This window comes from Anomalospiza imberbis, chromosome 6 (assembly GCF_031753505.1).
Source record: "Anomalospiza imberbis isolate Cuckoo-Finch-1a 21T00152 chromosome 6, ASM3175350v1, whole genome shotgun sequence".
Classification (NCBI taxonomy): Eukaryota; Metazoa; Chordata; class Aves; order Passeriformes; family Viduidae; genus Anomalospiza; species Anomalospiza imberbis.
Window position 1 is genome coordinate 35,823,140 of NC_089686.1, and position 27,418 is coordinate 35,850,557.

A 27,418-nucleotide genomic window follows, 5' to 3' on the forward strand; every position below is an offset into this window, starting at 1 on the left:
AGCCTCTCCCACCCGCTGCCTTTCTTCAGGTCCCACCCGCGCGTCTCGGTTCCCGGCTCTTGCTGACGGCAAAGCTCTCGGCGTGTTCTCTGGGAGGCGCTCCCCCGTGCGCTCGGCTTGCCGGGGCCGGCCGCAGGTCGGTCCCGCCCCGGCCGGTGCCCGGGCCGGGGTCGCTGCTCACCGCCCATCGGAAGTGAGGTGCGGCGGAGGGCGGGGCGCGGGCCGGAAGCGAGCGGGCCCGGGCTGCGGGCGGCGAGGAGCCGGCGGCGGAGCGCGGGGCAGGGGCGCCGTGCAGGTCCGTCTGTCGGCGGGGGTCGGCGCAGCCCCGGCGGGGCGGGCGAGGGCGCGGCACACGCCCGGCGGGCCGGGCCGCGCTGGGAGGCCGGGCGCGCTGCGCCTCCGGGGGCGGGCGCGGCCCGGTGCTTGGGCGAGCCCCGCGGCACACGCCCGCGGGCCGGGGAGGGTCCCTGCCGCGCTCCGCTGCCCGCAGCGCCGGGCTTGGGCAGCTGCTGACACCGAGCGGGATCGGCCCGGGGCCTGACCCGCGCCCTCAGCGCCGCGGAGGCCTCCCCGGGGCTGGGACCGCTGTGCCTCGGCTGCGGCGAGGGCTGCGGACGGGGGTGGCGGGGTGCCCCCAGAGCGGTGGCAGCTGCTGCTTGCTGCTCACTTGAAGGAGAAAGCACGGGTTAACCGCGCCGCGTTCGTCTGATCGATACCTGCTTTGCTTTCTCTTCCGCGAGCAGCTTACTTGTCGTGTCACCTCTGTTCATTAGGCTAAATGTAAGCGCATGACAGCGACAGTTGTAACTCCTGTTCTGACCTAGGAAAGCCAAAGGAAGCAAGGAAGAACTTTTTTAGACAGGCTATTTTAACATTAACAGCTTCATTAGAAAAAATATGTCTTGGTGAGTCCCTTTTCAGGTAAAACAAGCAAAGTTTAAGTTTGTGTTTTGGTTTGTTTATGCACAGTTCATTTATAAATTTCATTCATTCATAGTTATGTTTCAAATAAAAATTTCATTTATTTAGAAGTATAAAATAAAGTTGTTTGGGAAGATGTCCTGAATCCATTTTCAAAAGAAACTGTTTTAACAAACCATAAATTTTGAGGTCTGTCATTCAAACTTTGGTGCAACTCCTCCATCAGTTACTCCTTCCTGTCTTCGGATTCTCTCGGCTCATCAGTAGCTGAGGTTTTTGTTTGGTGGATTTGTGCTGGCTTTCTTTCCCAGTCTATAGGTAGGATTTTGTGGTTGGTGTTTCATTTTGGTTTTCTCTCCAGTCATTTAATTAGAATTCTAACATGCTGCTGTGTGAAAAATCTCATTCTGATAGTCTACTTCTGGTTGATAATTTTCAATTTTTTCAATTGTGGTTGCCCCATCACTGAGAATTACTACCAGTAGCAGCCTTAAAACAACATTGTTTAAGAACCAAAGAATTAGAATAAAATCTTAAAATTAAGAGCAATGTAATTAATATTTATTTTCATCTAATCTTACATTTAAATTATATTTTAAATTAGATGTGCCTTATTTTTAATGGCAAGTCTGGAAGGGAGCTAGTATTCTAGTGAATACTACACTAGTATTCTAGTGAATACTACATTCACTTTCTTTTTCCAAACCATTTGCATGCTCCCAGTCGACTTGTTAAATTGGTGTGGCTTCCAATTGGCTCTTCAGTAAGTTAGCTGCCAGAGTTAGTAAGCACTGTGCCCTGGTCTTGTTCAGTACATATTTATTCGTAAATAGAGAAACAACTTCTGTTCTGTTTATGAAAATAGGCTTCGATGTTGTCTTGCAGCACTTGTGTCTTCCTGCTGCCAAAAGTGAGAGGCTTTACTTTGTGATGTCCTCTGTTCTAAGAGTTTTTCAAGATCTCTCAATACATAAGCTGAGTATACTAAAGCAGCAGAATAATATTCTTGTTTTCTTTTCCTGGATTTGTTTTCTTCCATTTTAGTAAGTAAAATTACTATAAGGAGTTGTGGTGAGTGCTGGAATTCACACAGGGTAAGAGCCACTTAGGATGGACTGGCACTCCACCCTTGAGGTGTATTTATTATTTCTTTATGTGACCAAGCCTGTGATTTGTCTAGGCCTGCTCATTTTCTCTTAAAATTATGGGGCTCTTTCTTCATTTAGTTAGGTCAGTCAAACTTCCTCTTTCCCCTATATTGCTGTATTTTGTTATGGAACATTTAGTTCACATAGGACAATTTTCTCATCTGACTTTCTTATGGAAGAACATATAAAGCTGTGACATACATGTGGCATGTAGATGTAGCTGGTACAAAAAGGGAACTGAATGCATGTTTGTTGTTGAGGCTCAGCTGAAATAGTCTTGTGTAGCACGAGGTCGCTCTTGCAACATCACAGTGGTAAGGATATGTCTAGATTTTAAATAGTCAAGTATAACTAAGTCATCCTTGAAAACTACTGTTAAATTTATCAGCAATCCAAAACAGAACAACTTGGAGCAATTGTGCTCTGCTAAGATAAAACATGGAAGTTGTGCTCTGAGCAAGTATGCAATGCTTCTCATTTATTGCACAAGAAGGAACGAAGAACTGTTTAAATTATTAGTTTGTTGCTGACTGATATCTGTAGCTGATGAACTAATTTGATAACACTTAGAGATTCTTATTTTTGTGCTGGAAAATCCCTTATATGACCTCTTAGTAGATGTGATAGTTTGGTATCATGGTTAAATACAGAATGGTTGTCTTTGCTATATGTGAACTCCAGAAACTGGAGTAGGGAGGGGAGGGAAAACCTGTTCATGTTAAGAACAAAGGTTTTTTACACATCTCTTTCCTTGCAGCATCTCAAGAAGAAAGGTGCATTTTGTGTGGAAATAAGTGATTCCCAGAGGACTGTCCCAATGACAGAGCTGTCTGCGCATTTACCCCAGTTTCAGCATGGGCAGCTGACAGAAAACTTCCCTGATACTCACCTCAGCAACACCGTATGTAACAAACAATTTTAGTACCTGGTAGAAGTTAAATGGGGATAAATAGTTTATTTGGATTCATTTTATCTTTCTAAACTGTTGTGGTGATGAGCAATGCCAAAAGAAATAAGCTGCAAAATATCTGATGTTCTAAACTCATTTTTATGTACAAATAAGACCTCCCCGGTTTCAAGTGGTGTTGGAGTGACCAAGCCATCAAAGGCTAAAAAAAAAAAGGGTCAAACACTCTGGTATCAAGCACTGACATTTACAGTATTTAGTGGGCTCTCTTGGTCTGCCTGGCTGTGGTCTGCTTGGTTCACAGTCAGAGTTAATTTTAGTCTAGGTAGAGCTTGAAGCCTGGGTTTTGTTACTGCTGTTGCTGGAGGATTGTTCCTATGCAGGAAGAACAGCTCTGTCTTGTCTTACTTGTGAATTATTTTCAGGGCGCTCTCCTGGTTCTTGAGGTTTTGGGTGAGGAGGAACTCAAAACCTGAAGTTTTATACGATTGCTTTGAAAGACCTGAGCGCATACTTGTTGCTAAAACGATACCATTGTACCCTATATATTTTGGAAAAATCAGGTTTAGATTATCTACTTGGGTGTGGTGCTCAGGCTCTTAGACTTGCCACACTGTTCTTTGTTCCTGCTATAGCTCTTGAATATCAGGTTTCCTTGTGGCAAGGAACTGCTTTTGTGAGGCTGGGCCACTTGTCCCCACGTCTATAGCAGTAATTCAAGAGAATGTTCTGATTCCTGCTTGAACTCTTCTGTACAATCAGGAGTTTAAAAAGAATTTTGAAAAATCCTCAGATAAGCATCATGCTAGCGCAATAAAAATATAAAACATTTGAAAAATTAAAACAGAAAAGTGAGAACTTTCCTACTGCATCCTTTATCCTTTTACTTCAGAGGGAATTAAAAATGTTTCTTTTCCTCTCGAACAGTTGAGAGATTAATTGCTATTGAACATTTCTGCCAGATTAAAAAGGCAGAGCTCAGTAATAACCTGTGGGCTCACTGTCCTTGCAGATAACTTGGTGATGCTCCTTAACAGCAAAAGGTTCTCTGTTCTTCTCACTGATTCTACTGATGAATAACTGTTAGTTGTATTTTTCCTTTCAGTGTTTAAGTAACTGTTGTTTTGATACTAAGTTATAATGATGTTTCTCCCCTTTCCACATCTACTTTGTTTTTGTACCCACCTGCAAAAGTCCTTTCCTGTTCAAGCATACTAAGCTTCTGTGGCTAGCAAGTCAGCATGTGAATTCACTAAGTACCATAATTTGCCATCTCTTCTTCTAGTCACACACTAAGAGTTCAAATCCAGTCTTCAATATCTGCCACTGCATAATGACCTTTTAACATCAGTGCTGTATGTGAGAACCGATGAAGTCCATGCCCATTGTCAGGCATGGTGGTCTGCTCCTGAAGGATAAATCTGGATTTAATAGCTAAAACCTTCTTATCAAATATGTTATGTTTTTACCTCTTGGTTCAGGGGCATTGATCTGGGTTTGCTATTAACTATTTTCCTGATAGGGAAAGAAAACACTATCATTTGCTTTTGATATTGTTTATTCTTCTGAAAGCGCGTAGTTCATAACTTACATTTGCTTACGGTGTTACAACAGGTGTTACTGACTTTTTAGCTTCAGAGTTTTCACTTTTAACTATGTCTGAGGAAAGTGAAGAGTCTGTTCCTTTGCTTCCACTTCAGCAAGAGTCCATGGCCTCTGCTCTGTTTAATACTGATCAGGTAGGCTATAAGTGCACTTTGTTCTTTTAAGCAGTGGGGCACGCGTATGTCACGTTTAGCTACGCTTTAGTAGCCTGAAAGGACAACTTATTTTCTAGCTTTAAGTGCAAATGAGAGAATAACTTGTGGAACTCTTGATGCTGATCTGGTTTTTATGCACTGTGTTTTAGTATGTAAAGGCCTTTTTTGATTGCATCTTTGTTCCTAACTAGTGAAGGGAGTAAAATGATACATACTGGTCTAATTTCTTCGGTTTTCTCTGTCTTTGATATAACAGGTTTTTGTAGTGGTGTGCTTAGTTGACCAGCTTTTCCTTTGGATGTTTTTGTGTTTGCTCTGTGAAGCTCTAGATTTTTAACTTATTTCAATATATTTCTGTTCCAGAGATGGGGTAAGTGCTCCCTCATGCAAGACTGTTATTACAGCAGAGAAAAAGCGACACATTTGGCAAGTGTGCAGAAACCTAAGTACTCGTTCTGCTCTGCTTGTGCAGAGTTCCAAGGCTCTGTTCATCTCTAGTGTGTTGTTACTTATGGTCATCTTAGGCAGTTTATTTAGGTGGTTAAATTTATTGTTGTCTTGCTGTAGACTGAGAGAAATTGAGTATTTTACTATAAGAGTGAAAAACGTTACATTTCTGCTATAATCTGTACAGAAATAGGTTTAGTTGTAGCCAGCATTTCAGATTAATTAAACATGATCTCTTTATTTGCATTCTCCTTTATTCCCATTTCTATCTGACTTCCAAAAATTTTATGTGAGGCCTTTATGCAAAATGCCAAGTGATTTATAATAAATTTTTCATTTAGTAAGAAATAATTTTGATCCCATCATCTTTTTCAGTACATATTTCAAATTAATGATACTAAATTCAAACTAAAGTTAAAACCATGGCTCTAAAATCTAGGTGTGTCCTACTTGTAATTGTTTAATTTAAACAATTTTAGTTTGGGGTTTTTTCTCCTCTTACATTCCATTTCCTTATTGAAAAATGAAACAGATTTTCTTAGAAGACAGATCTTGAAACCCTGCTGAGCTTGATCCTGAGGATACCACAAAAAAAGGAAGGAATAGGCAGAACATTTGGTGTATATTATTACTTTGTACTGCTTTGTAAAAGCAAATTTTTCATGAGTTGGGAAAGTTGTAAAGCTTCAACCAGGGTTTTAGCAGTGTCACTATTTACAGTTCAAAGTCCGGGGACTTGTGCTCCTTAATCACTTAAGTGCTTTTAAAAACCCCATTAAAAGTTTCTGGGTGTGTACTTGCCATCTTCTCTTTTCTGAGGGTGGGGCTGGGAAAATTCTGTAGAGAGAATCTCTAATATTATTACTGATTTATCGAAAAACTGCAGTGAATTAATGAGATACGAGTCAGTAGTTATGTTTGGAAATGCTACTGAGATCAGGTAATTAGACTTTAACATTGCATATTTAAGGAAAAAACTATCAGAGTAGGAATACTTAAGGAAAAAATCATTAGGTTATTTTCAGTGCCAGATCAATTTTAAGAAAACTGAATGATATTTTAAAGGTATTGCAAAAGGTATCATCCTTCAGTTTATTGTACATTTTAATCTAATGCTGCTTTAGTGCATTAAGTCAAACAGAACAGTTCTGCGGGAAGTAATTCAGAAGAAATTAGATTAATTTTGTAAGGAATCAAAAATGTTTTTATCTCCTATATTAAATCTCCTGAATTTGAACAGTACAGCCCTGATTTTAGACATGGTAATGCACTAAAAAAATGAGTGGTCTGTATCAACTGTCACATTTTAGTGCTTGTTTAGAGTATCTGGTAATGGTTTTATTTCTTTGTAGTCCAGAAAAGGTAAAGCATAGATCACTCTCCTGTTGTGCTCTCTGTATGTGCACACAACATATAAAAGGTGAATGCCCCCTGCTTATGGTGCTTCTTGAAGAGGTACAAAGTATTTGTGCCACCAGTAGCCTGGAGTGCAGGCCTGATCATTTACTAATAGCTGATGTTCCCAGTTTGTGCTTTTGCTTCCATTGGAAGTTCACCACTGCCTTGGTGTTTAAATTATATGCTTGATGTTTCATGTGTTACACTCTTTGTGTTTCAGTATTAGGAGGGACAGGAAGCTCTTTCATACTTGTGATAAGAGTGGTGAAATTTATTCAATATCAGTGAAAGGATGTGGCAGTAGTTTCCTTGGGAAAGAAGAAAATCTGCATACTTAACTTTCCATGCTGAAACTTTGGGATCAAATAGCAGTCTAAAGACTGAGAATAACCTGAGTTTGATCACCATTTCTGTGTCATTCTTACTAAAAACATGAGAACATCATACCTCATGAAAATCCATTTTAATATATATTCTATTTAGTATACTCTAGTGGGGGCAACACAGTAAAGGAAGGAGACATTTTCTTGGGATTTTCATATAGAGAGAAACCTAAATGTCTGTTTGGCATTATTCTTAAGGGTCAATACAGCTCATTCTTGTAAGTTACAGGCATTCTACTGTCATGCATCCTTTTACCAGCTGTAGTTTGAACCAAGGGAAAAAGATGTCTTTTTTATTCATCTTTTGAAATACTGTTTAAAAGGGAGGCTCTTAGATGCAGCCAGCCTACTTTTGACTGTTGGTGTTTTTAATGTAAATGTTTCTAACATGACCCTGTGCTCCCATTCTTTTAATAACTGTGATGCAATTAATTACTACTGTTTAAATCCCTGCTGTAGCAAGTGGTCTTGGCAGTAAATATTATCTTACATGTTTCCTCCTCAGGGTCATCTTTAGCTTAACGTGCAAGCACATGATTGTGGAGAGTCGCTGAGGAAACTGCTTTTTATGTGTTGCAGAATGACAGCAGTGAAAGACGTCGTCATGATAATAGCGAGCGCAGAAGAAATGACAATGCCGAGTCTGAGACTAACGGGCAGCCACAAAACAACATTCAGCAGGTGGTGGAGCAAGATGAAGAAGAAGATGAAGAGCTAACACTGAAATATGGGGCAAAACATGTGATTATGCTGTTTGTGCCTGTCACACTTTGCATGGTGGTTGTTGTTGCAACTATCAAGTCTGTCAGCTTTTATACACGCAAGGATGGACAGCTGTATGTATCAGTATTTCCCCCTATCTTTTTAGTGGAGATAATTAGATTAGATTAATTTAGATAATTTTCTTCAAACTCCCAATTCTTTTGGAGTCTGATTCAAGCAGTGAACTTCCTCTTGACTCCATTTTCCCCTTCTCCAGTCCAAAGATAGTTTTTTTTTTTGTTCTTTCCAGAAACAACACTCTTCTCTTTGTGGTACTATTGACATTTGTTGTTTGTCTGGTGACCAGTGGGGACAATATCTTGGTTGTTACAGCTTGATTCAAAACCTCGTCCTCGTTTTAATACTTTATCATGCTGTGTGGTATTTATAAAATAAACTCCATCTTGAGCCAAAGCCATTTCCCGTGTACTATGCTAGAATACAAGAGTTTTGGAAAAGGAACAAAACTACTAGTATAAATGAAGTAACATATATGCCATGTTCTGGTTTGCCCAGGCTGTTTGATAAAGAAATTCAAATGCAAGGGGAATATAACTTCAGGAGGTTCACTGCTGGTGAAGTTATAGAAACTTTCCTGGCAGATGATTCTGTAGAAGTTTTTGGGATTTTGGTAAAATATTAATGTTTCCAAAAACACCCCCAATTCCCGTGAAAGCTGTTTTGAGAGAAAGGGGCAAAGGAAGAATACTGAGCCTGTCAGAAACTGCAGCAAGTCATGGAATCACAGAATGGTAAAGGGTTGGAATAGACCTTAAAGATCAGTCTAAATGTTGCACTGTGAAAACATGTAGACAAAATTATTCAAAGTATGTTTGGCTTTGAAATGTTTGTATAATATCAGCATGTCATAAAATGTTTCAACGAAATACAAAGTTCTTCATTTTAGATCTTTGTTGATGGAAGATTTTCTTTTTTTTATGATAAGTCACTCTGTCTCTCCTTCCCACCCCACAATGAAGCAGTTGCCCCAGGAGATTGTATTTATGAAAGAGTGAGTTGAGCCCATACATTGTGTTGTTGAAGTCACAGGGGAGCCATTCATGGTGAATCCATAGGTGAAATTCCAACTGCACTGGGCTGCACATGAGTGGTATCGTGGGAGAGTAGAGGTGACACACAACATGGGAGTAGCCATATCAGTCTGTGGGCAGCTGTGGGCTTTATCTGCTTTACAAAGCAGAAAACAGTAGTAGTCTAAGAATGTAGGAAAGGCAGGTCTTCTAAGGAATTCAAGTTTGCCTAGTATGATACTATGCCACCTTTCAAGTTTTGCCTTAGTAGAAAGTAGATGTGCTTTTACAGCTCTGAATTGAAAGATTACTGCAGTTTTGTTTGATATTGGCCTCGCATACCAGAAACATTCAGTGTTATTTCAGTTGACTTTTTGTTTTTGTAGCATCTACACTCCTTTCACAGAAGAGACGGAGACAGTAGGACAGAGAGCCCTGAATTCTATTCTCAATGCAGCCATCATGATCAGCGTTATCATTGTCATGACCATCCTCCTGGTTGTGCTTTACAAATACAGGTGCTACAAGGTAAGCAGTTATGCTAGTTTTATTTATTAGTACAGATTATTTAATGGAACAAAATGAAGGCTTATCAAGGATGAGTGAGTGAAAGTAGCAGAACTGGTGATTTAATTCACAGTTTCAATTTTGTTGCTTCTTTTCATTTGGCACAAAGCAGGGCAAAGGCCCAGTGCTATCACGGCCATCTGTTCTGTCAGAAATAGGGTGACATTGCTTCTATTATTTTGAAATTTTCATGCACTCAAATCTTTTCGTAGTCAAGATACACAAAGACTGACTTGGTCCTATTCTGTGGGCCCCCCTCTCCCTCCCTTTCCCTGATACAGATGTCTCCCATCAATGTGTGTGGCTGTACCCACCAGGCAGTATTTGTATGGCAAACACAGAGACTCTATCTAAGGCTCTTTGTGAAAGGCTTCAATCTTGTAATGATGTCACCTAGGCAAGTCCAGGCTTAGCATAATTAATTACAGTGCCACCTGCATGGGAGGAGTTGTCCATGAAAATTCCTGGTTTGTTTTGGTCTTAATGATCCATTTGATAAGGCTTAGCCTAATAAAACTTCACAGTATACAGTCAAGACCTTGAATCAGTTGTAAAACACATAGTGAATTCAAAGGTTTGCTTCATTTCATTTTGTTTTCAAGAGGGAGCAGTGGTTTTGGTCTTCATGTCTGTGGGTGAAACCCTTTTACAAATTATCTGTGGAGTGACAGAGGAAATTATTTTTGCCTGATTCTGTATACATTGTGGAATACTGATTTTTGATGTATGGACCTTCACTTTTATCACAGCATGGTGTTACATCTGAACTGACAAAGTGTTCTTGTTAAACTGGCAATTCTCTTCATTCTAATGCAGTCAACAACTGTGCTTTAACTAAGTTCCTTAGTAGCCACTTGGTTCTCCTCAGGTGCTGAAGGCAACAAGTAAAGTTTTTACTAAGCTTTTCACATTTCTGGTTTCCTTTACCTTTTAAAGCACAGTACGTTTTCCTTACAAAAAAATAGTTCTACTAAAAATTAGAATTACTACATACCATAAATTTCCTGTGATTATATTTTATGCTAATTACACTAAATAATTAACTTATTTTTAAATTTCCTGTCAGAGTATTTCTATGCTGCTATATCAGAATGCTGTGAAATGTAGTTACCTGCAATTGAGTTCTATTATACAAGCAGTTCTATCTGTAGATTGTAGTCCAGATTATGGGGAATGGAATTTATAATGGAAGAACATTAGGTCTTCATCTGGTGGTGATAATTTGCTTAGCCTCACGAGATTTTAATCTGAAAACTCTTTTGAAGAAAGGAAATACTGCTTCAGCTTTACTGTTGTTAGTTTCCTGTGGTTGTCTTGTACATATGTTAAGCATGATCCTGATTCTAGCTCCTCAATCTAACCAGAAACAGCGTCTTTGAAGGGGATTGTATTTGATTAGCTTTTTAATTTATTATTCTTTGCCTTCTTCATTTTGTCACTCTGCCTAAACTAAGTCTGACTGCTGTAGCTCATTTTAATTCTCTGCAAACTGCAGCCCATCCTTGATTTTTATTCAAGTTGTAGCAGGTAAAGCCAAATTTGTACCAGCAATCAATTAGCATCAAAGTTGTTGTTAAATGACAAATGAAAGTTCTTTAATGAGAAGGCAAAAAGCCTGTTGTGGTACCGTGCTAGGAAAACAGCGAGCAAAACTTACAAGAAGTGCTCTGGAAAAGTCACTTGTAAGAAAGGAGACTAGTGATCTGGAAAATGCTATAGTAAATGAGATACATACTGAGAATAAAGCAAACATCTGTGTGTAAAATGCCAACTTGGATCAACTCTTGAAACTACCTCCTCTAGTTCTGTTGACAGTAGTTATGCAAGGTGTATGTAGAAGTTTGCTGGACTATGGCCTTGGTGTTTGGCACTGTCAGCATTCACTACTTTTTTAGGATGAAACATTACTATTCACTTTATTTTTTAAGTGATAGGAGTTTAAGAGCTTATATAACAAATACAAGAACTACAAGTAGAAGTCATCAGAGAGCTTTCTTTGCTGTTTTCTTAAAGTAGTTTCAACTGATATTACAGAGGAATAAAATTACTCTTGTTAGGTCCCTGCTTAATAGCTTTACAAGTTGTTGGAAAATTTGGTTCTGTTTGAATCAATATATACTGATATTCACCTTTGAAAGGTTCTTTCTTCCACTTGCTGTGAGTGATGAAAGTTTGAAATACTGAGACCGATACTTCGGCAGTTTTCCTGCAGCATCTTTACAGGCACCGTGCTTACTATATGTGAGAATTTCTTAAGTCTTTTTGAGAACATACTAGCAAAAGCCTGTTAGATTAGGAGGTTAAATGACAGCTTTATTAGGTTGAAAGTTAAATTTGAACCTCTTTTGAGAAGCAGTGTGAAGGAGGAGAGTGCCTGTTTCAAAAATGGCCAAAAATTTTTAAAATGCATATGAAAATGTATCATTAGACTCAATGTGCTAAATTACTAGCTGTAATGGCTGGATTCCTAATTTGGCAGAAAGTCCTGGATGCATCATATAAGTGTGATTCCTTTAGTCTTTGTGCGTAAGCACTTTACTTTTAAGTTAATTTTTGCTAAGTATTTTAAGAACATAAGATGTGTTCTACTACACATCTTTAAGAAGAGGACAAAGAGATAACACTTTTTTTAACAGCTTCTGAATACTTTAATCTGATGTACATATATAGCAAATTTAGCCAGTTAATTTTCCACTGATTGTGTCTGTGGAAAGCAGGAATCCTTATGTAGTTTTGATTTCTAGATTATTGTTTCTGATGGGTTGTCTAGTTGTAATACTGAGTCAAGTTTTATAAAAGAGATTCTATGCTAGGTCTTAACAATATATGTTCATTCTCAGTTAAGAGATGTTAAGACATTATGGAGTTAAAGAGGTCTTCAGTCATGGTTTTATCACTTTGCACAATAAATACCAGAAGGGTGCACTTCTGTCAGTGCAAAGTCGAAGTGCCTATCATTTCCAGTTTTAAATCTTTGAGTGCCTCTGCTGAGTACAACACTGAACTGTCTTTATTGAATTGTTGGGCATGCAAGTCTGCTCTCATATATCTCAAAATTAGGGATTATGTCTGTAGATAACTGATAGAGAATATTGAAATCTTTATGTAGTCGTTCATCAATGACATTTCAACAGATAAGTACTGAAGGTTTTTCTGGGTTCCAGCATTTAATTCTATAACTGCATTCTGAAAATGATTTGAAATCAGAGCAGCACCAAAGTGAATCATGTTTTCCATCTGTGTTCATGCTGGATGATTCTGCTATGTTATAATGCCACTGGTATCAAAATGGTCTAAAAATAGGCAAACAGTAGTTTTCAACAGAGCTAAAGAACATCTAGTGAAAGTTCACAAAGCACTTAAAATTCGTAAGTGTAAAGTGAAATGCACCAATGAGCATAGACTAAACATGAATGTAGCACCATCCAAAGATGGAGATATCTTAAATAATGTTCTTGCTTTAAACAAAAGGGAAAATAACCTTAAAAACCTTTTAATATATGTTAAATTTAAAATAACAAGTCTAAAAACATCCTATTGATATCTTCTTCTCCAGGTGATCCATGGTTGGCTTATAATTTCTTCTCTTTTGCTGCTTTTCTTTTTCTCATTCATCTACCTGGGGTAAGTGAACTAAACTATTAATATGCTATTTTTCAGGTATCACTTTATGTATGTATTTATTTTAGAACTAGGCCTTGAATCTTAAGAGGAATGATAGTGAGTAAGCTATTGCAATGATTTTTTTCATTTTGTATAGGCTGCTAGAGTGCACATAAAAGAAAGAGTGATTCATAGGTTTATAATGCATCTGATTAGGTGCAGAAGCTGTCCATCACATGCATCACCAGAATAAGCACATCTTGCTTATCAGAATAAGTATATCTTGGGAGGAGCTTGTTCTGCTGACATATCTTCTGATAACTTAATTTTTCATTAACATATGACTCAAGAGCAGTTGTTTACATCATAGTTTTGATTGTTAGCTGTATTTGCAAAGGCTGTTTGCATGGAAGTGGTAGAGTCAGCTGAAAAAATCTACTATCTCACCAAAATATATTCAGTGTTTTTTTTTTTTTCCTCAAATTTCAAAGCATGCCCTTGTCCAGACATCAAGAAAATTTGGCCAAAATACTCAGTATTGTCTAAAACGAGCAGCCTCCTCAGGGTTTGTAATGTCATGAAATTATTATATGCCATATATTGTTTTTATGCCACTTGATGACAAACACTTCTCTTTGAAGAAGCTTATTTAATTTGGTCTCTGGAAGGAGAATGTGGTCTTCCCTTCAGTCACTGATTTTTGCTAAAAGTGATCTGTGATGCCTTTTTTGGTCAGTAGTTTCTCTAACCCTAACAATGGCTTTTGAAAGACAAGGCAATTCCTTCATCTGTGCCTCCTGCCTTACAGTAGTGTTGGCTTCCTTTTGCCAGAGGTTCAGAGAGTGAGGGAGCTTGTAGACCAATCATGCATGATGACAGTAAGGGTCATCCTGTTAACACTGTACATCTCAAAGGTCAGCTGACAGCTGCAGAGAACAAGTTTCCTGGAGGAAAGTATTATGCAAATTATAGGGTTCTTAGTGGCTTGATGAGTTGATAGCAGCAGATTCTGTAAAAAGCCTTCACAGCCATTTCTCCCCTGAGTCAGCAGAAATCACCTGTCACTTAGTGATGGCATTTGTCTATTTTGGTTTTACTTACTGAGGTTCTTAATTAGTTTATAGTATTTGGTGTGACGGGGACATGGTTCATCCAAAAGTAAAGCTTTTTATTTCAGTGTTTCTGGGGAATAATAGAATAAACATGTATCTTTAAAGTTACAGGCAGCATGTTAGTAGAGAGAGATCTTTGCCTGCCTTTAAAGATCCATTATAACCTCACAGGTTCTGATTATTCTGATTTTTAAAAGTTATGAGCATAATCAAAATGACTGATTTTGCAGTAATATCCTTTCCTGTCAGCTTCTGCTTTGATTGAGAAGGAAATAAAACCTTAACGAAAATTTTCGACAAAGCAAAAGAGTTGGTGAGAAGCAAATACTGGCAAAATTAATTCTATTGTGAAGAATAGTTAATAACTAATTGGAGAAAGAATTTTACATTCATGCCATTACAATAAATATGAAAATTTAAAAAAAGGTATTCGGAAGTCTGCATCTGTAATTTGTTTCCATTGTTTCAAGCAAATGCCATCTATATTATTTTCCTTTTTTTTAGTGAGGTTTTTAAGACATATAATGTTGCCATGGACTACATTACGGTGGCACTCATGATCTGGAACTTTGGTGTTGTGGGAATGATTTGTATCCATTGGAAGGGTCCTCTTCGGCTGCAGCAGGCATATCTCATTATGATAAGTGCTCTCATGGCCTTGGTGTTCATTAAGTACCTTCCTGAATGGACTGCGTGGCTTATCCTGGCTGTCATTTCAGTGTATGGTAAGTCTGGGAGCAAGGCACAGTAGCAGGTCCTGTGGTGGGAATTTCTTTTATTCCCCGACTTTTCCACTTATCTGACTAGACCTTTAAAAAAAAGTGTGTGTGTGTGTGTGTATGTATCATCCGAAGTACCAGATAAGTTGATTACAGACTTAATAAATAATAATAATGGTCCTAAAATGATATCAGTTCCCTGCAGCTGAGTGCTTTGTATTAGTGTATGATCCCATCTTCCTCCATGTATCCTGGACTCTCTGGATTCTTTGAGGAGGAGAGCTGAAGTAATTCAAGAGAGGAGGAGATGAGAGAGACCCATTTTGATCTTCTTTATGAAGGTGGAGAACTTTCAGCTTCTCATTTTCCCCAAGAATCTTTGGAATCCCTTGTACATTCAGAATTTAGGAGCTTGTTGTTTCTGTACAGTCCCATGCAAATATAGATTTACCTAACCTGTGAATTGCTCAAATTTGTGGACATAGAAACAGCAACTTGATCCATACCTGATAATATAGTGAGAAAGAAGGAAAGATTACAAACAGTTTGCATTGGTCAAAGTAATTTTATATTTAGAAGGATATGGTTGTTAGATCTGTTTCATTGGCTTTTTTTGTTCTTTTTTATTCATTGTAGTTGTCAAATACTGCTTTTTTTAGAATGATGGCTGAGAGAAACCTAGATGTAGTTTTTCCGTAAAGCTTTAGGGGGCACTGAGCACTTGGTAAGAAGATCACTGTATCCTAAATACCCATTTAATTTCCAGGCAAGACTAAAATTCAGTTACTTAAACATAATTAAAACATTACAGCTAAGTGAAATGTGCTCTTAATTTGAATTTTTTTGGAAGTGTGTAAGTGTGCTGAATGTGTGCTCTCAAAGTCACTGATCATGATAAAGACTGAGAATATGTCCAGATGTAAGTGCAGGGGTTGATAAGATTTGATTAGCTCTGATACATCAGTGTACTCCTTAAGTGTCCTCTTTCTTCAGGGAGAGGAAAATTGTCCCTTGTGTATATGCTCATGGATCACAAAGCACATTAAGAAAAACCTCCCATCCCCCAGCCCCATTTCCACCCTTCATACAACTGGAACAAATCTGAGTGCTCCAAGCATTCAGCCTTTATTCAGTGATAGGAAATTGAAATTACTCGAGATCAAGTTCCAAGACCATGATGTAGTTGTTTTGAGTACAGGGGATGTAAGTTTTCAAAGCCTGCAACCCCATTTTTCACTTGAGTGGGACCAGCAGTGGTGCCAGGGCAGTTGGCTCAGGTGAGGAAGGCCTGCTCTGAGCAGCACACAGCTACTGACAAGTCAGCTGTTCCTTTCAGTGTCAGATTGAGTTTCAAATTAATTTAAAGACATGGTGAGTGGACAAGTGCAAAAGGCAGTAGCAAAGTTAGAGCTCTCTATCCCAATGTGCCTGTTTCACAGGAATTAAGTAAGCCTCACCTGTTGTCTTAAAATTTCTTTTGGCATTAAACTTAGATTACAAAAAGCTTTCCTAGTAGAAGGCAAGCTTGGGTATTTCCAAGATGGTAGTTGAAGAGTAGCTTTCTTGAATTATTCACAGGTCAACATATAGGCACAGTTACATATGCAGTTACATAATATCTTAAGTGAGGAATATAATGTTTTAAAATTTGTATGCATATTACAGTAATATGTAAAATAGGTTGCCTGAGAATATCAAAAAGCATTGCTGTAGGATTCTGAATTGTGGCCAATGGCTGTCTTCAAAATCTTTATTCAGGGTGCATTTTCTTACTTCAAGTCTCTCCAAGTGTCATAGAAAAGAAATGTAACTGTGTCTGCAGGGATGTAAGATCTGTTTGCTTTTCCTTTCAGATTTGATTGCTGTCCTGTGTCCTAAAGGTCCTCTTCGTATGTTAGTTGAAACAGCTCAAGAGAGAAATGAAACTCTGTTTCCAGCACTTATTTACTCCTGTAAGTACATTTTAAATTTTTTAAGTTTGCAATCACTCACTCATCTGAAGCAGTCTTCTCATTTTTCTGGGTTTTAATAAGATGCTTTTCAGCTGAATTCTTGATCTGTTCACTTGGGCCACAGTTTTTGTTTCACTGTTGACTGAAAAATGTGGAACATCGTCTGACTGAAACATTTCAAGAGAAAAAACAGTATGTTTTTTTCCAAAATACAAACAGGAAGAATGGTAACAGACTTGTTTTGAATAAAGTACTATGTCCCTAGGCTGTGAATTAAGCCTGTTCAAAGGGAGCAATTGTTTCCAGAAAATATTTCCTAGCTTTCAGTCCTTAAATAACCTGTGTCTTAGTATAAGAAATGTGAGAAATTACTAGAAAGTTGTTTGCTTGTTTGTTTGTTTGTGTAACTGTTTTCTCAGTGGCTTGTCCTTTTTGGTAAATTGTTTCTCCCTGCAGTTGTGAAAAATAACTTATTGAATTAAAGTTGCTGTTGTGACCTTTGTATCAATTAGTACATAATTCCATGGTTTCTGAAGTTCCCTGTTGCTACTCGTAGTGGATAACGGTGAAGGAGGCTAATCAGAAGTCATTTTGCTACTGGTGCTCCAGACAGGCCTGTATATTGAAGCAGGAAGTGTGCTGCAGACTGGCCACTTCAGGGACAAGCTTACAGTGGAGAAAGGGGAGGACTTTCTTTATCTGTCACTGGTTCTTTATCTGTCACACTTGCACAGCATCAGTAAAATGTGGCATAGCTGCCTGTTACTCTGTTTTGTGAGAGAAGAGGTTAACACTGAGAGCTCGAACCTTTTATATGTAACACCATTTGGTTACCTCCAGATTGGATGACTTTTTTGTGATGGCAAAGGCAGAGAACAATTAACTTTGATGTAGATACTGCCTCTGAATTGACATAACTCTGTAACAGTGTTCAGAGACCTTTTTACTTGCAGATAAAGGAACTAATTAATGAAAAAAAAAAAAAAAGAAATTGTTGATTTTCAAAGTGAGCCTCATATGTAGAAGTAATTTGTCTGGCAACAGCTGTTGCCATTTTTTTTCAAAATCTAGTAGAAATAAAATTTTATTCACCAGTTTTTGTAAATGTGTTGTTGCTAGTACTGGCTGTGTTCCAGATTTTATTGTGCTTTAATGAGAGTAAAATTGTCTGTTGGGAAAGATAGCTGTATCCAAAAAAACCATGAAAAATGAGAAATAATGGATTGATGCTAACACTATCTCAGAATTTTATACATCTGAAGATACAATTAGCTATGCTGTTGTGGTTTGGATTTCTTTGATAGCAACAATGATATGGCTTGTGAACATGGCTGAGGAAGATCCAGAAGCCCAACGGAAGTCTAAAAACTCTGCTTTTGATAAACAAGGTGAGCTTTGCTTTGACAAACCTTTGTCACTTTATTGGAATCCATGTTTATGGATACTTGTCTTTTAGTTTTTTAAGAGTCCTGGGTGCTGTAGAAGAGTGAAAACATGGAGGCCTAATTAACAATGATGGATCTGTTAAGACTTGAAAAGTTTTTTACTTATTATGCAGTACATGTTCTTGCATTCATTTTTCTGGGATCTGGGATGTTGGTCTTGAAATGACTCATTATAAAAGTATTAACTGAGCTCAACTGCTTGTCAGACTGGGATGATGCAGTATAATACCAACTCATTTATATTTGTGTTAGACAGAAATATGCCTAGCCCTTTTGGCTATGCAGATAATAGTGTTTAAAACGTGGAGTTTGTTTATTTATATGTGTTACTAAAGCAGAGTGCAGTTTCTGAACTTAACATGCTTGAAGGTGTCCATGTATATGTAACTTGCAGTAAAGTTTTCTGTTTTACTGGAAAATTAAGATGTCAATGTCAACTAAAGAAGCTAATTAAATATTAGATGATAGTTTATTCCTTAAATTGTGATCTTTGTTAGGTCACCACAGAACTTCCACTTTCATGTGGATGTACTCCTGAATACTAGCACTTGAGTGCAACACATAGGTGCTGTGATTGCAGAGTGTACGTTGACTCCTGAATGTTTTAAGTAAATATTAAAACCCTAAGAGGATGTCTTGTGACTGTGTGTGCCAGTGTTAGATGTTGCAAGTATTATGGAATACTTCTTTCTATCTTGTTCTTCTGTGATCTTATATGTGGAGAGACTTCCATGTTTTAGAAGGCATATTTTTGGAGGAGTCTTAAATGCCTTTCTTCCTTTGAGCTCCGGCAAGCCGGACCCAGAATGAAGATGCTGAAGCAGATGATGGTGGCTTTAGTCAGGAATGGCAGCAACAAAGAGACAACAGAATAGGACCCATTGAATCAACACCTGAGTCACGTGCTGCTGTTCAGGCTCTACCCAGTAACTCTCAAACAAGTGAAGACCCTGAAGAACGTGAGTGTGGACTACTGTGTCTGAAAAGCTTACTAAATCTGAAGCTAGTCAGTCAGGCATCCTGAGTGCACACATGTAGGATTCTGTGAGCTATTAGCAAGCTGAAGAGATGCACTTGCTCCTGATGAATACTGATATGCCTCATAGGAATAATGGTGTTGCTTTTTGATAGCATTTCATTTTGTTGCAGGGGTGAGTAATATTGGCCAAATTGCTCTTTAGTTTGGTACACAGACTCAAAACTTTTGTTGCACAAACTGTTTTCAGACCGTTACATGGCCAGTTGCATTAGCCTTTGTCTTTTTCATGCAGTGTTCTGCTGTGTATCACCTCTCTTGGATTTTAGGCCCTGGAAATGGAGTTATTAACAGGTTTTTTATGCCTCAAGATTAAACTGCTATAATCCACTTGATAGGAAGCGATGTTTAAAACCTGATTGGAGACTGAAATGAATGCAGAATGCCGTGGGCTTGCTTAGTTTTCTCCAGCATCTTGCTAAGGTGAAATATCTTTGGAAAGTGTATGGTATCAGTACTCAGATACCTGTTTTAACAGACTCATGATTTCCAGTTGGAGTTCAAGCTGCTATTAGATATGCAAAGCTCTAAATAAATTAGGGTGTGCCTGTCATGTGATACTGCCATAGTTTAGCAGGTGCAGCTGCTTCCTCTGATCAGGTGCTCCTCTGTTTTAAAATACAGACTTTAAGAACAAGTTTTTTTTTTAATTTACTTACTAAAAAAGGCCAAATTCAGAATGCTGCAAATCCTTTTTAATTTCCAGAGCTTAAAAAAATAACATTAAGATGCAAAAATTTTAGCAAAGTGGCTATTTCAATTAATTTTTTAACTAAAACTGTCTGGCCTGGCTAATAATTTTCTCCTTCCTGTATTCCTACAGTGAGTAGTAATGATGCAGTCAGACTTGTCAGCCAGCATTAGTTTACTACAAGTCTGGAGCATCCAAGGTCTGTTTCAGCAGGTTAAGGGTGTTTCAGAGCTTAAGAGCTTTTCATGAATGCACTGTTCTAGGCATTTTATTGGAGGCCTGTTGAAAGAGAGTAGGGTTGCCATTTTTCTTTAATGCATTTTCTCCCTTTTTTTCTTTTTCTTTTCCCCTCTCCCTCCGCCTTCATAATTAATCAGAATCCACCTATGTTTTGATGTTCTTAGTTCCTCTAGGAACTCCACAATGAATGTTGGGCTGGACTGTAGTGAGGTGGGAAAGTAATTAGTAGGCCAAATGAAAACAGCTGGTCACCTGATACTGACCTTTCTTAACATCCTGGACTAAAAGCTCAGAATGTGAACTGGCATTCAGGATATCTTATAGTGCTTGCAGAAATAATTGAGTATTGTGCTTCCAGAATTGTTACCAAAGTGGTAATTACTATATATAAAAAAATAAGAGAGAATAAATTTTCCTAAATCTCACATCTTGGACTAAGTATCTTGAATTTTTGCCACTATGATATGCTCTGTACTTGCACACATGTGTTTTTAAGAACTACCTGCATAAGAATTCTTCTGAAAAAATTGGGAAAACAGTGGAATATTTTGCAGTTTGTAGGTTTCTAACTGGCAAATAATATATCTTATGCAAGGGATTTATTTCTTCCACTCTCTCAGCCAGTTTAAAGGAATTGCTCTTCAGTATCCTGTTGAATATGACAAGACATTCAAAAGTGGATACCCCATCACAAATAAAATTATTAGATATCTGAGCTTGTATATACTGCATTTATATGTTCAGGAAAATAGGAGTATAAGGAAATTCTAACTAAAGGGTGAATTAATTGGGTAGTGTAGTGTTTCTAAGCCATCTTGTTTCACAGGAGTTTATCACTTGATTCAGGAGTGGTACTAATTTTGAAAATAAAATGTTATTTTTAGCAAGTCTTGTTAATAGTTAATGTAAATATGTGTTATTCTTCAATAATTACTGACATGTAATATTAGTAGACTGATACTTAATGCTGCCATACGTTCACTTTGTAGGAGGAGTAAAGCTTGGTTTAGGAGACTTCATTTTCTACAGTGTCCTCGTTGGCAAAGCCTCTGCAACAGCAAGTGGTGACTGGAATACAACTTTAGCTTGTTTTGTAGCCATATTAATTGTGAGTATAATGTAAAATTATAATAGGGATAGTTCCTAATGTTCATCAAGGACAAAGTTGTAACTACTGCATTTTGTCTTTGATCTTGTTTTTTGGGTGCCCAGACTGAAAACTGGTGAGGACTTTAGCTGTGATTTTCTTAAAGTCTTTAGTTTAGGAAGACATAAAACATAACCTGTAGCATTAATATTTATACATATGTATATTTTATATAATTTTTTGCTTGTCAGAGTTCCCTAATTTCTCCCTATGTCTTTGTGTTTTGTTTTTTTTTTTTCCTTCCCCTCAGGGTTTGTGCCTTACACTTCTGCTTCTTGCCATCTTTAAGAAGGCCTTACCAGCTCTTCCAATCTCCATAACCTTTGGGCTAGTTTTTTACTTCGCTACAGATAACTTGGTGCAACCGTTTATGGACCAGCTAGCATTCCATCAATTTTATATCTAGCAGATATAATGCTGAAATGGATATCTGTAGCAAATCTAGGAGGAGGAAAAATGGTTTTCCCTCAGTTCTCAAGCGAGACTGAAGTCAAATTCTCAAGATTCCAAGGCGGAATCATTGCAACTTCCTTCGATGGTGGTTTTTGGTTTGTGTTTTTTCCTGAGACAGCTGCTACACTGGGCACCATATGAATTTTCCTGTGTGAAAGTGGCTTCTTCCTGACGGCCAGTCTAAGCCAGGTGCTGTTATATCAGAGGTCATCTGATATACATATGTCTGGTAAGGACCACCTGTGTGAAAATTGCTAATGCTTCCACCAGCAATGTGATCTCTTACCACAGGCTGATTGTTTTCACAGCACTAAGGGTGCTCAGGACTTCCTTGATGTTAACAGAGGAAGCTGACAAATCACATGGAACTTGTCCCTGTAACCGCTTGAAGAGAGAGAGCCCAATCTGGACTTCTTCAGCAGTGATATTTTTTGACAGTGGAGTCCCACCTGTGTAATGGGAAAGGACTTTGTAGCAATTCGACAAAGGGAGAAAATACTGTCACTCTAAGAGTGCTCCATGACTTCATAGCCTCTGTGCCTGAGTGTGTTTAGTAAATCTAAAACTTTTTTTCTTTTCCCACACTGGAACTAGAGCCTCTTCTCAGTTTTAATACTTTGCATTCTCAAGCATGGAGTGCACCTTCTGTACACCTGCTCCTCTTTATTTAGCTTCTTAAACTTGGACTGAATTATTTGGCTGTAGAGGATCATAGGGTCCTAATTTGGATCTTACATTCTAAAAGGTTAATAAACTACATTAAAAAAGCAGTTTGGGAACTTACTTTTTGTGCTCTTGCAAATCATTTTGCTAGAACACCATTTCAAACCCCGTGTTTGAAAATAGTCACTAACAGCACGGACTGCATCACTGGTGGATGTTCCTTCTGTTGGCATTCTTATGAAATAAGTAGGCATTTGCAGCAATCCCAGATGGAGTTTAGCTTGCCAGCTCTAGAGATCAAAGTGCTAGTAGGAGCTCTTCTATCGCATCACTGAAATTCTTGGTCATCTAAAATGTGGTTTAGAGTTCTGTTGACCTGAGTATTGGTCACTCAGCTGTCTAACAGCTCAGGCTGGCAAGGATTTTTTTTTGGTACAGTATCTTAATTGGTGAGGATGCTTAAATTAGGTGAGAGATTGCTTAATGTCACCAACGAGCAAAATTTGTGACCTTCTTCACTTTAATTACCTCTCTTGTGAGGAACTGGTGATTGGTAAAATGAAGAATAATTCAATATCACTGAAAAGAAGATAGGAGATTTTGAACTTTTATAAGAAGAGTCTGTTCAAACCTTAAAACTGCTAAACTCTGATTTCTTCATTTGAAAGAACTCATTTATGAGTAATTGCTTGGAAACGAGATGGGTGAGATGAAGTTGGTTTTGACATAAATTCTTACTGTGTACAGGTAATGTTTTTTCTTGGGAGCCATAGGGAGTGGATGGGCATTCTCTTTTACTTGCATCTTGATACTGGAGTCCTTGCCAAGTAGAGCAACTGTCAAAATCCTAATACTAGCTCCTTTTACCTTTTTTTCCTGGGGTTTTGTTTCAGTGCCTATAGATTCATAGGACTGAAACATCAGAGATGCTCACCCAGCATTGCCCAAGTAAAGAAAGAAAGACTGTGATGTATAAATTTGCTTCAAAACCAAGAAAGGCTTTCTTTGATTGTCCTCGGTAATATATGTCTTTTCCAGTATGACTTGTTAACTGTAGTATTAGCATTTACATTTTCATAAAATACATTGTCTTGTCTCATCTAAAGTACTTTTATTCATCTCATTTGTGTGCTGATTCATTGTGGATAGCATTAATAAACCAACTATATCAAAATTGCTTACAGTGACTTTTCAAGTCAAACTTGTTTGTGTTTTCTAGCTTAAATTACTGTTCCATGTTTTGTTGCAATGAAGTCTGACTTAAAACAGATTGGTTGGTGAGGCTTTTAGGGATTTCTGTTGTCATTTCTTGATTGGTTTTTGTGTTTGAGGGGGGGTTTTTAACAAGATTTTGAGTTGTTTTTATACCATTGTAACTTGTTCCTTTGCTGAGCATTACATCTAAAAAAATTCCCTCGTGTTTTATTGGGCATCCCAGCTACAGTTGTATAGAACAGGTTTGCTAGAAGGTGGCATTGCTGGCATTTGTGTATCTGAGCTGGCTCTCAGTTAAGGGTTGTTACTTAAATGCAGAAATCATCTCTCTTACTTCTTTTTTGGCTTCAATATGCACCAGGGGAGCATTAACTCCATTAAGAGTTGCTTTAGAATATGTAGAAATGTACAAAAGCCTTTTCATATACTTGAATGGGTGTTAGATGTGCAACCCAAGGAAGAGCTCAGAACCTTCCAACACTAAACTGCCAGTCTTCCATTTCCCAGAGCTGCTTCTGTTATTCCGAAGTGTTCATTTCTGAGCTAGTGTAGAGTTACAGTGGTGGAGACTATAAAATTTGTATTCACAGCAACTGTTCAAGTTTGTGTTTGAATCTCAACATAAATTTAGAAGGGAAATTGCTTTTATAAGGAGCTATATGTTAAAGTACGCTGCTTATTACCAGGTCTTAGGTACACCTTCAAAAACCAGATGAAATTTTCTAGATTTGGCCTCTCAGGCCAAATCATGGTAGCTTATGTTTCAGATGAGATCTTGAAGCTAAGGATTATCTCACAACAGAGGACCAAATACAGTCCAGCTGCCAATAGGTTTTGTTTGCATTTGGGTTGTTGCTGCACAAGTGTGAAGGTTGTGTCACTTTTATTTGTCTTGAAACACTAATCTAATTTGAGGATTCACCTCGGTTAGATTGTTGTAACTGAAAGATTTCTCATAAGTAGTCTGCATTTTTGAGAGAGCTTCCATTATTATTAAATTAGTATGTCAATGACAGCATATTAGGCTGTAGCTCTGAAAGAACTATGCTGAAACCTGAGTAGATTCATCCCTTCTGTGCTCAGGCAGATTGACTTGTAGCTGTTGTGTGGCTGTTCCAGTGTTCATACTTAGAAACTGGCTATCACAGTAGCTTTCTCTCCCCATTCAACTTACATCAGTAGGTCTCCTTCTTTGGCTAAGATTCAATTCAGTATATAAATGAGAAGACATAATAGTTTTCCTAAGATCCAGGCACTTCCATTTGTCTTTTTTTTTTTTTTTCCTTCTGTGGGGGGATTTAATCCAGGGCAAAGAAAGAGATCCCTGGAAGTTGATTTTTACAGCAAAGGCTTAGGGTGCTGTTGTACCTGTGCGTGGCTATTGTGGTCACACTCAAATTCAAGTGTCATCTGTATCAGGTGCATCCTGAAGGTGTAAGAATGTGATACTGCAACACATTCATGATAGTTCCGGATGGGTAGGTGATGACTTCTTAGAGGCAAAAAAATCAAGGGCTGTGCTCCACTAAAAATGGCTGATCTCCTCAATGTAGGAAGCAGACACAGGCTATTTCAGGCATGGGAGGCTGGTGCTTCTCGGATATACAGATAAAAATCTGTACCTACAGAGATACAGATTCATGGACTCCGCACCTGTAGATGACAGCTCTTCTGCCATTAGAGCAGTCAAGGATTAAATAAGCAGAAGTAAATTTTGGGTTGATGGTACTGTTCAACAAAACTTAGCAAAATGCTTTATTTCAAAAATTACTTCTGACAATGCTGTTGAAACAAGTTTAATAGACTGTGGAACATGTCTGCACTGTGATTGCATCTCAGTGGTAACTTGGTCATGGGAAATGTTGAAACATGAACTAGAATGGAATTCTTTTACACTCAAAGCATATGCTGTTTTCTTTTTTACAGACACTGGTTTGTACATAACCTGAATTAAATGTGAATGTTTTTTAAACATCTTTCCGGTTCTTGATAAGATATGGTTTTGATAGATTATTGCAAATTTTCCTGTATTTGTCTGATTATTGAAATAAAAGTTGCATGGATCCTGATTCATCTTGCCTTTACTACATTATTTTAAAGCCATCTCTTAAAGCTCTTGGAGGCATAAGTAGTTATTTTTATTCAGCATTTAATGAGTAAGATTCCTTTCTTAAGGCATTTTAAGGCATCTTAAGGCATCATATTTCCTACTAATAGAGCTTCAACTGATTTTTGTAGAATTACTTTCTTCTAAAAGCTACTTTTTGTGTTCCTTTAAAGAGTCAGTCAAAGCCTGTTGAAAAAGCACCCATAAGGTATAATTAAGGCACGAAAAATGAGATTATACTGAAACATCAGCTGGCACAGTGAAGATTACCAGAAGAAATACATAGGATGTTCAGAAAGAAAACACTTCATGAACAGTGTTGTGTATTGTTATTCTTATCAATATGACTGAAACAGAGCTTTGGGTTTTTTTCATTGTTTTGGAAAAGTATTCACTGCAAAGTTCAAATTTGTTTGAATTTACTAACTTCTATTGAAGAGAGTTTGGTTTTTTTGGGGGGTGTTAACCTTTGTCTCTGCATGAAAGACCTAAAGAGAGGTCCATCCTGACAAGTAGAAAGTACAGGGGTAGAAGGCCCGTGTGGATGAGCAAGGAGCTCCTAACTGAGCCCAAACAGGAAGTGGAGAAGAGGTGCAGATGACCCATACGGAGCACAGAGTTGTTTTCTGATCTTGCAGGGATAGCGTTAAGAAAGCCAAGGCCCCTCTAGAATTGCATCTGACTAGAGATGTAAAGGGCAAGAAGAAGGGAGACATTCTACAATTATTGGAAGGCATTTTACAATTATATAATGGCAAAAGGAAGACTTGGGAAATAAAGGTGCCCTTCTCCCCCACCCCTGCTGAATGGGGCAGGGTACCTTGTGATAAAGGACATGGAGAAGGCTGTGGTACTTGTTGCCTTCTTTGCCTCAGTCTTTATTGGTCGGACTTTTATGAATCCTGTGTCACTGAGACCAGAGGGAAGATCTGGAACAAGGTGGAAGAAGTCAGCTTGGGGAGCTTGCAGACAAACTGGATGTACTTAAGTGTGTGAAGCCTGACAGGTTGCATCCATGAGTGCCTAGGGAGATGGCTGATGTCATGGCAAGGCCACTCTCAATTGTCTTTAAATGGTCATGAGAGCTGGGAGAGCCTCGTGGAAACTGGAAAAGAGCAAAGTCCTATCCTCAAGAGGAGCAGTAAAGAGTGGGAGAGCTACAGGTCATTCAGCCTTGCCCCAGTCTCTGGGAAGCTGACATGGAAAATCATGTTGGAAAGCACTTCTAAGGACATGAAGGACAAGAGGATGATTGGGAGCAACTAGCAGGAATTTATAAAGTGAAAATCATGCTTGACCAACCTTTTTGCTTTCCACAATGTCTTGCTCAATAAGGGGAGAGCAGATGACGTTTACTTGGACTTGTAAAGCTTTACACACCATTTCCCATAACCTCACCATAGACAAGCAGATGAAGTATAGGTTAGATAAGGGGATAGTGAGATGGGCTGAAAACTGCCCCAGTGCTCAGGCCCAGTGGGTTGTGATCAGCAGCACAGAGTCCAGTTGGAGGCAAATCATTAGTGGTATATCACAAGGCTCAGTTCTGAGGTCAGTGCTGTTCAGTCTATTCATTTATGATTTGAATGATGAAAAGGAGTGTTCACTCAGCAATTTCGCAGATGACACAAAAATTTGAAGCAGTGGCTGATAAACCAGATGACTGCAATGATTTATAGGGACTTCAACAGGCTGGAGAATTGGATGGAAA

The 27,418-nt window shown here is 38.3% G+C and overlaps 1 protein-coding gene across 8 annotated transcripts; it reads left to right on the forward strand.

Annotated features, from left to right (window-relative positions):
• The first annotated feature begins 180 nt into the window (after positions 1-180).
• On the forward strand, positions 181-25,669 carry PSEN1 (presenilin 1). Of its 8 annotated transcripts, XM_068193319.1 has the most exons (13): positions 225-295; positions 825-905; positions 2,827-2,970; positions 4,591-4,715; positions 7,544-7,800; positions 9,144-9,285; positions 12,881-12,948; positions 14,544-14,764; positions 16,612-16,710; positions 18,015-18,098; positions 18,941-19,114; positions 21,112-21,230; positions 21,520-25,669. In XM_068193319.1, the coding sequence occupies exons 4-13, from the start codon at positions 4,632-4,634 to the stop codon at positions 21,673-21,675; spliced, it is 1,404 nt and encodes a 467-aa protein (XP_068049420.1). In that variant the 5' UTR covers positions 225-295; positions 825-905; positions 2,827-2,970; positions 4,591-4,631; the 3' UTR covers positions 21,676-25,669. The 8 variants fall into 8 exon arrangements, with proteins under 8 accessions (XP_068049423.1, XP_068049420.1, XP_068049424.1 ...); XM_068193323.1 differs by lacking the exon at positions 225-295 and having other exon boundaries at positions 693-905; positions 4,677-4,715; XM_068193320.1 differs by lacking the exon at positions 225-295 and having other exon boundaries at positions 694-905; positions 4,609-4,715.
• Positions 25,670-27,418: the final 1,749 nt, after the last annotated feature.

Bases quoted from the DNA above. Each gene is read 5' to 3' on its own strand.
- PSEN1 (XM_068193323.1), top strand. From the start codon at position 2,887: ATGACAGAGCTGTCTGCGCATTTACCCCAGTTTCAGCATGGGCAGCTG. The intron at 18,099-18,940 runs GTGAGCTTTGCT...TCTTCCTTTGAG, and splicing joins CTCTGCTTTTGATAAACAAG to CTCCGGCAAGCCGGACCCAG. The intron at 19,115-21,111 runs GTGAGTGTGGAC...TTCACTTTGTAG, and splicing joins AAGTGAAGACCCTGAAGAAC to GAGGAGTAAAGCTTGGTTTA.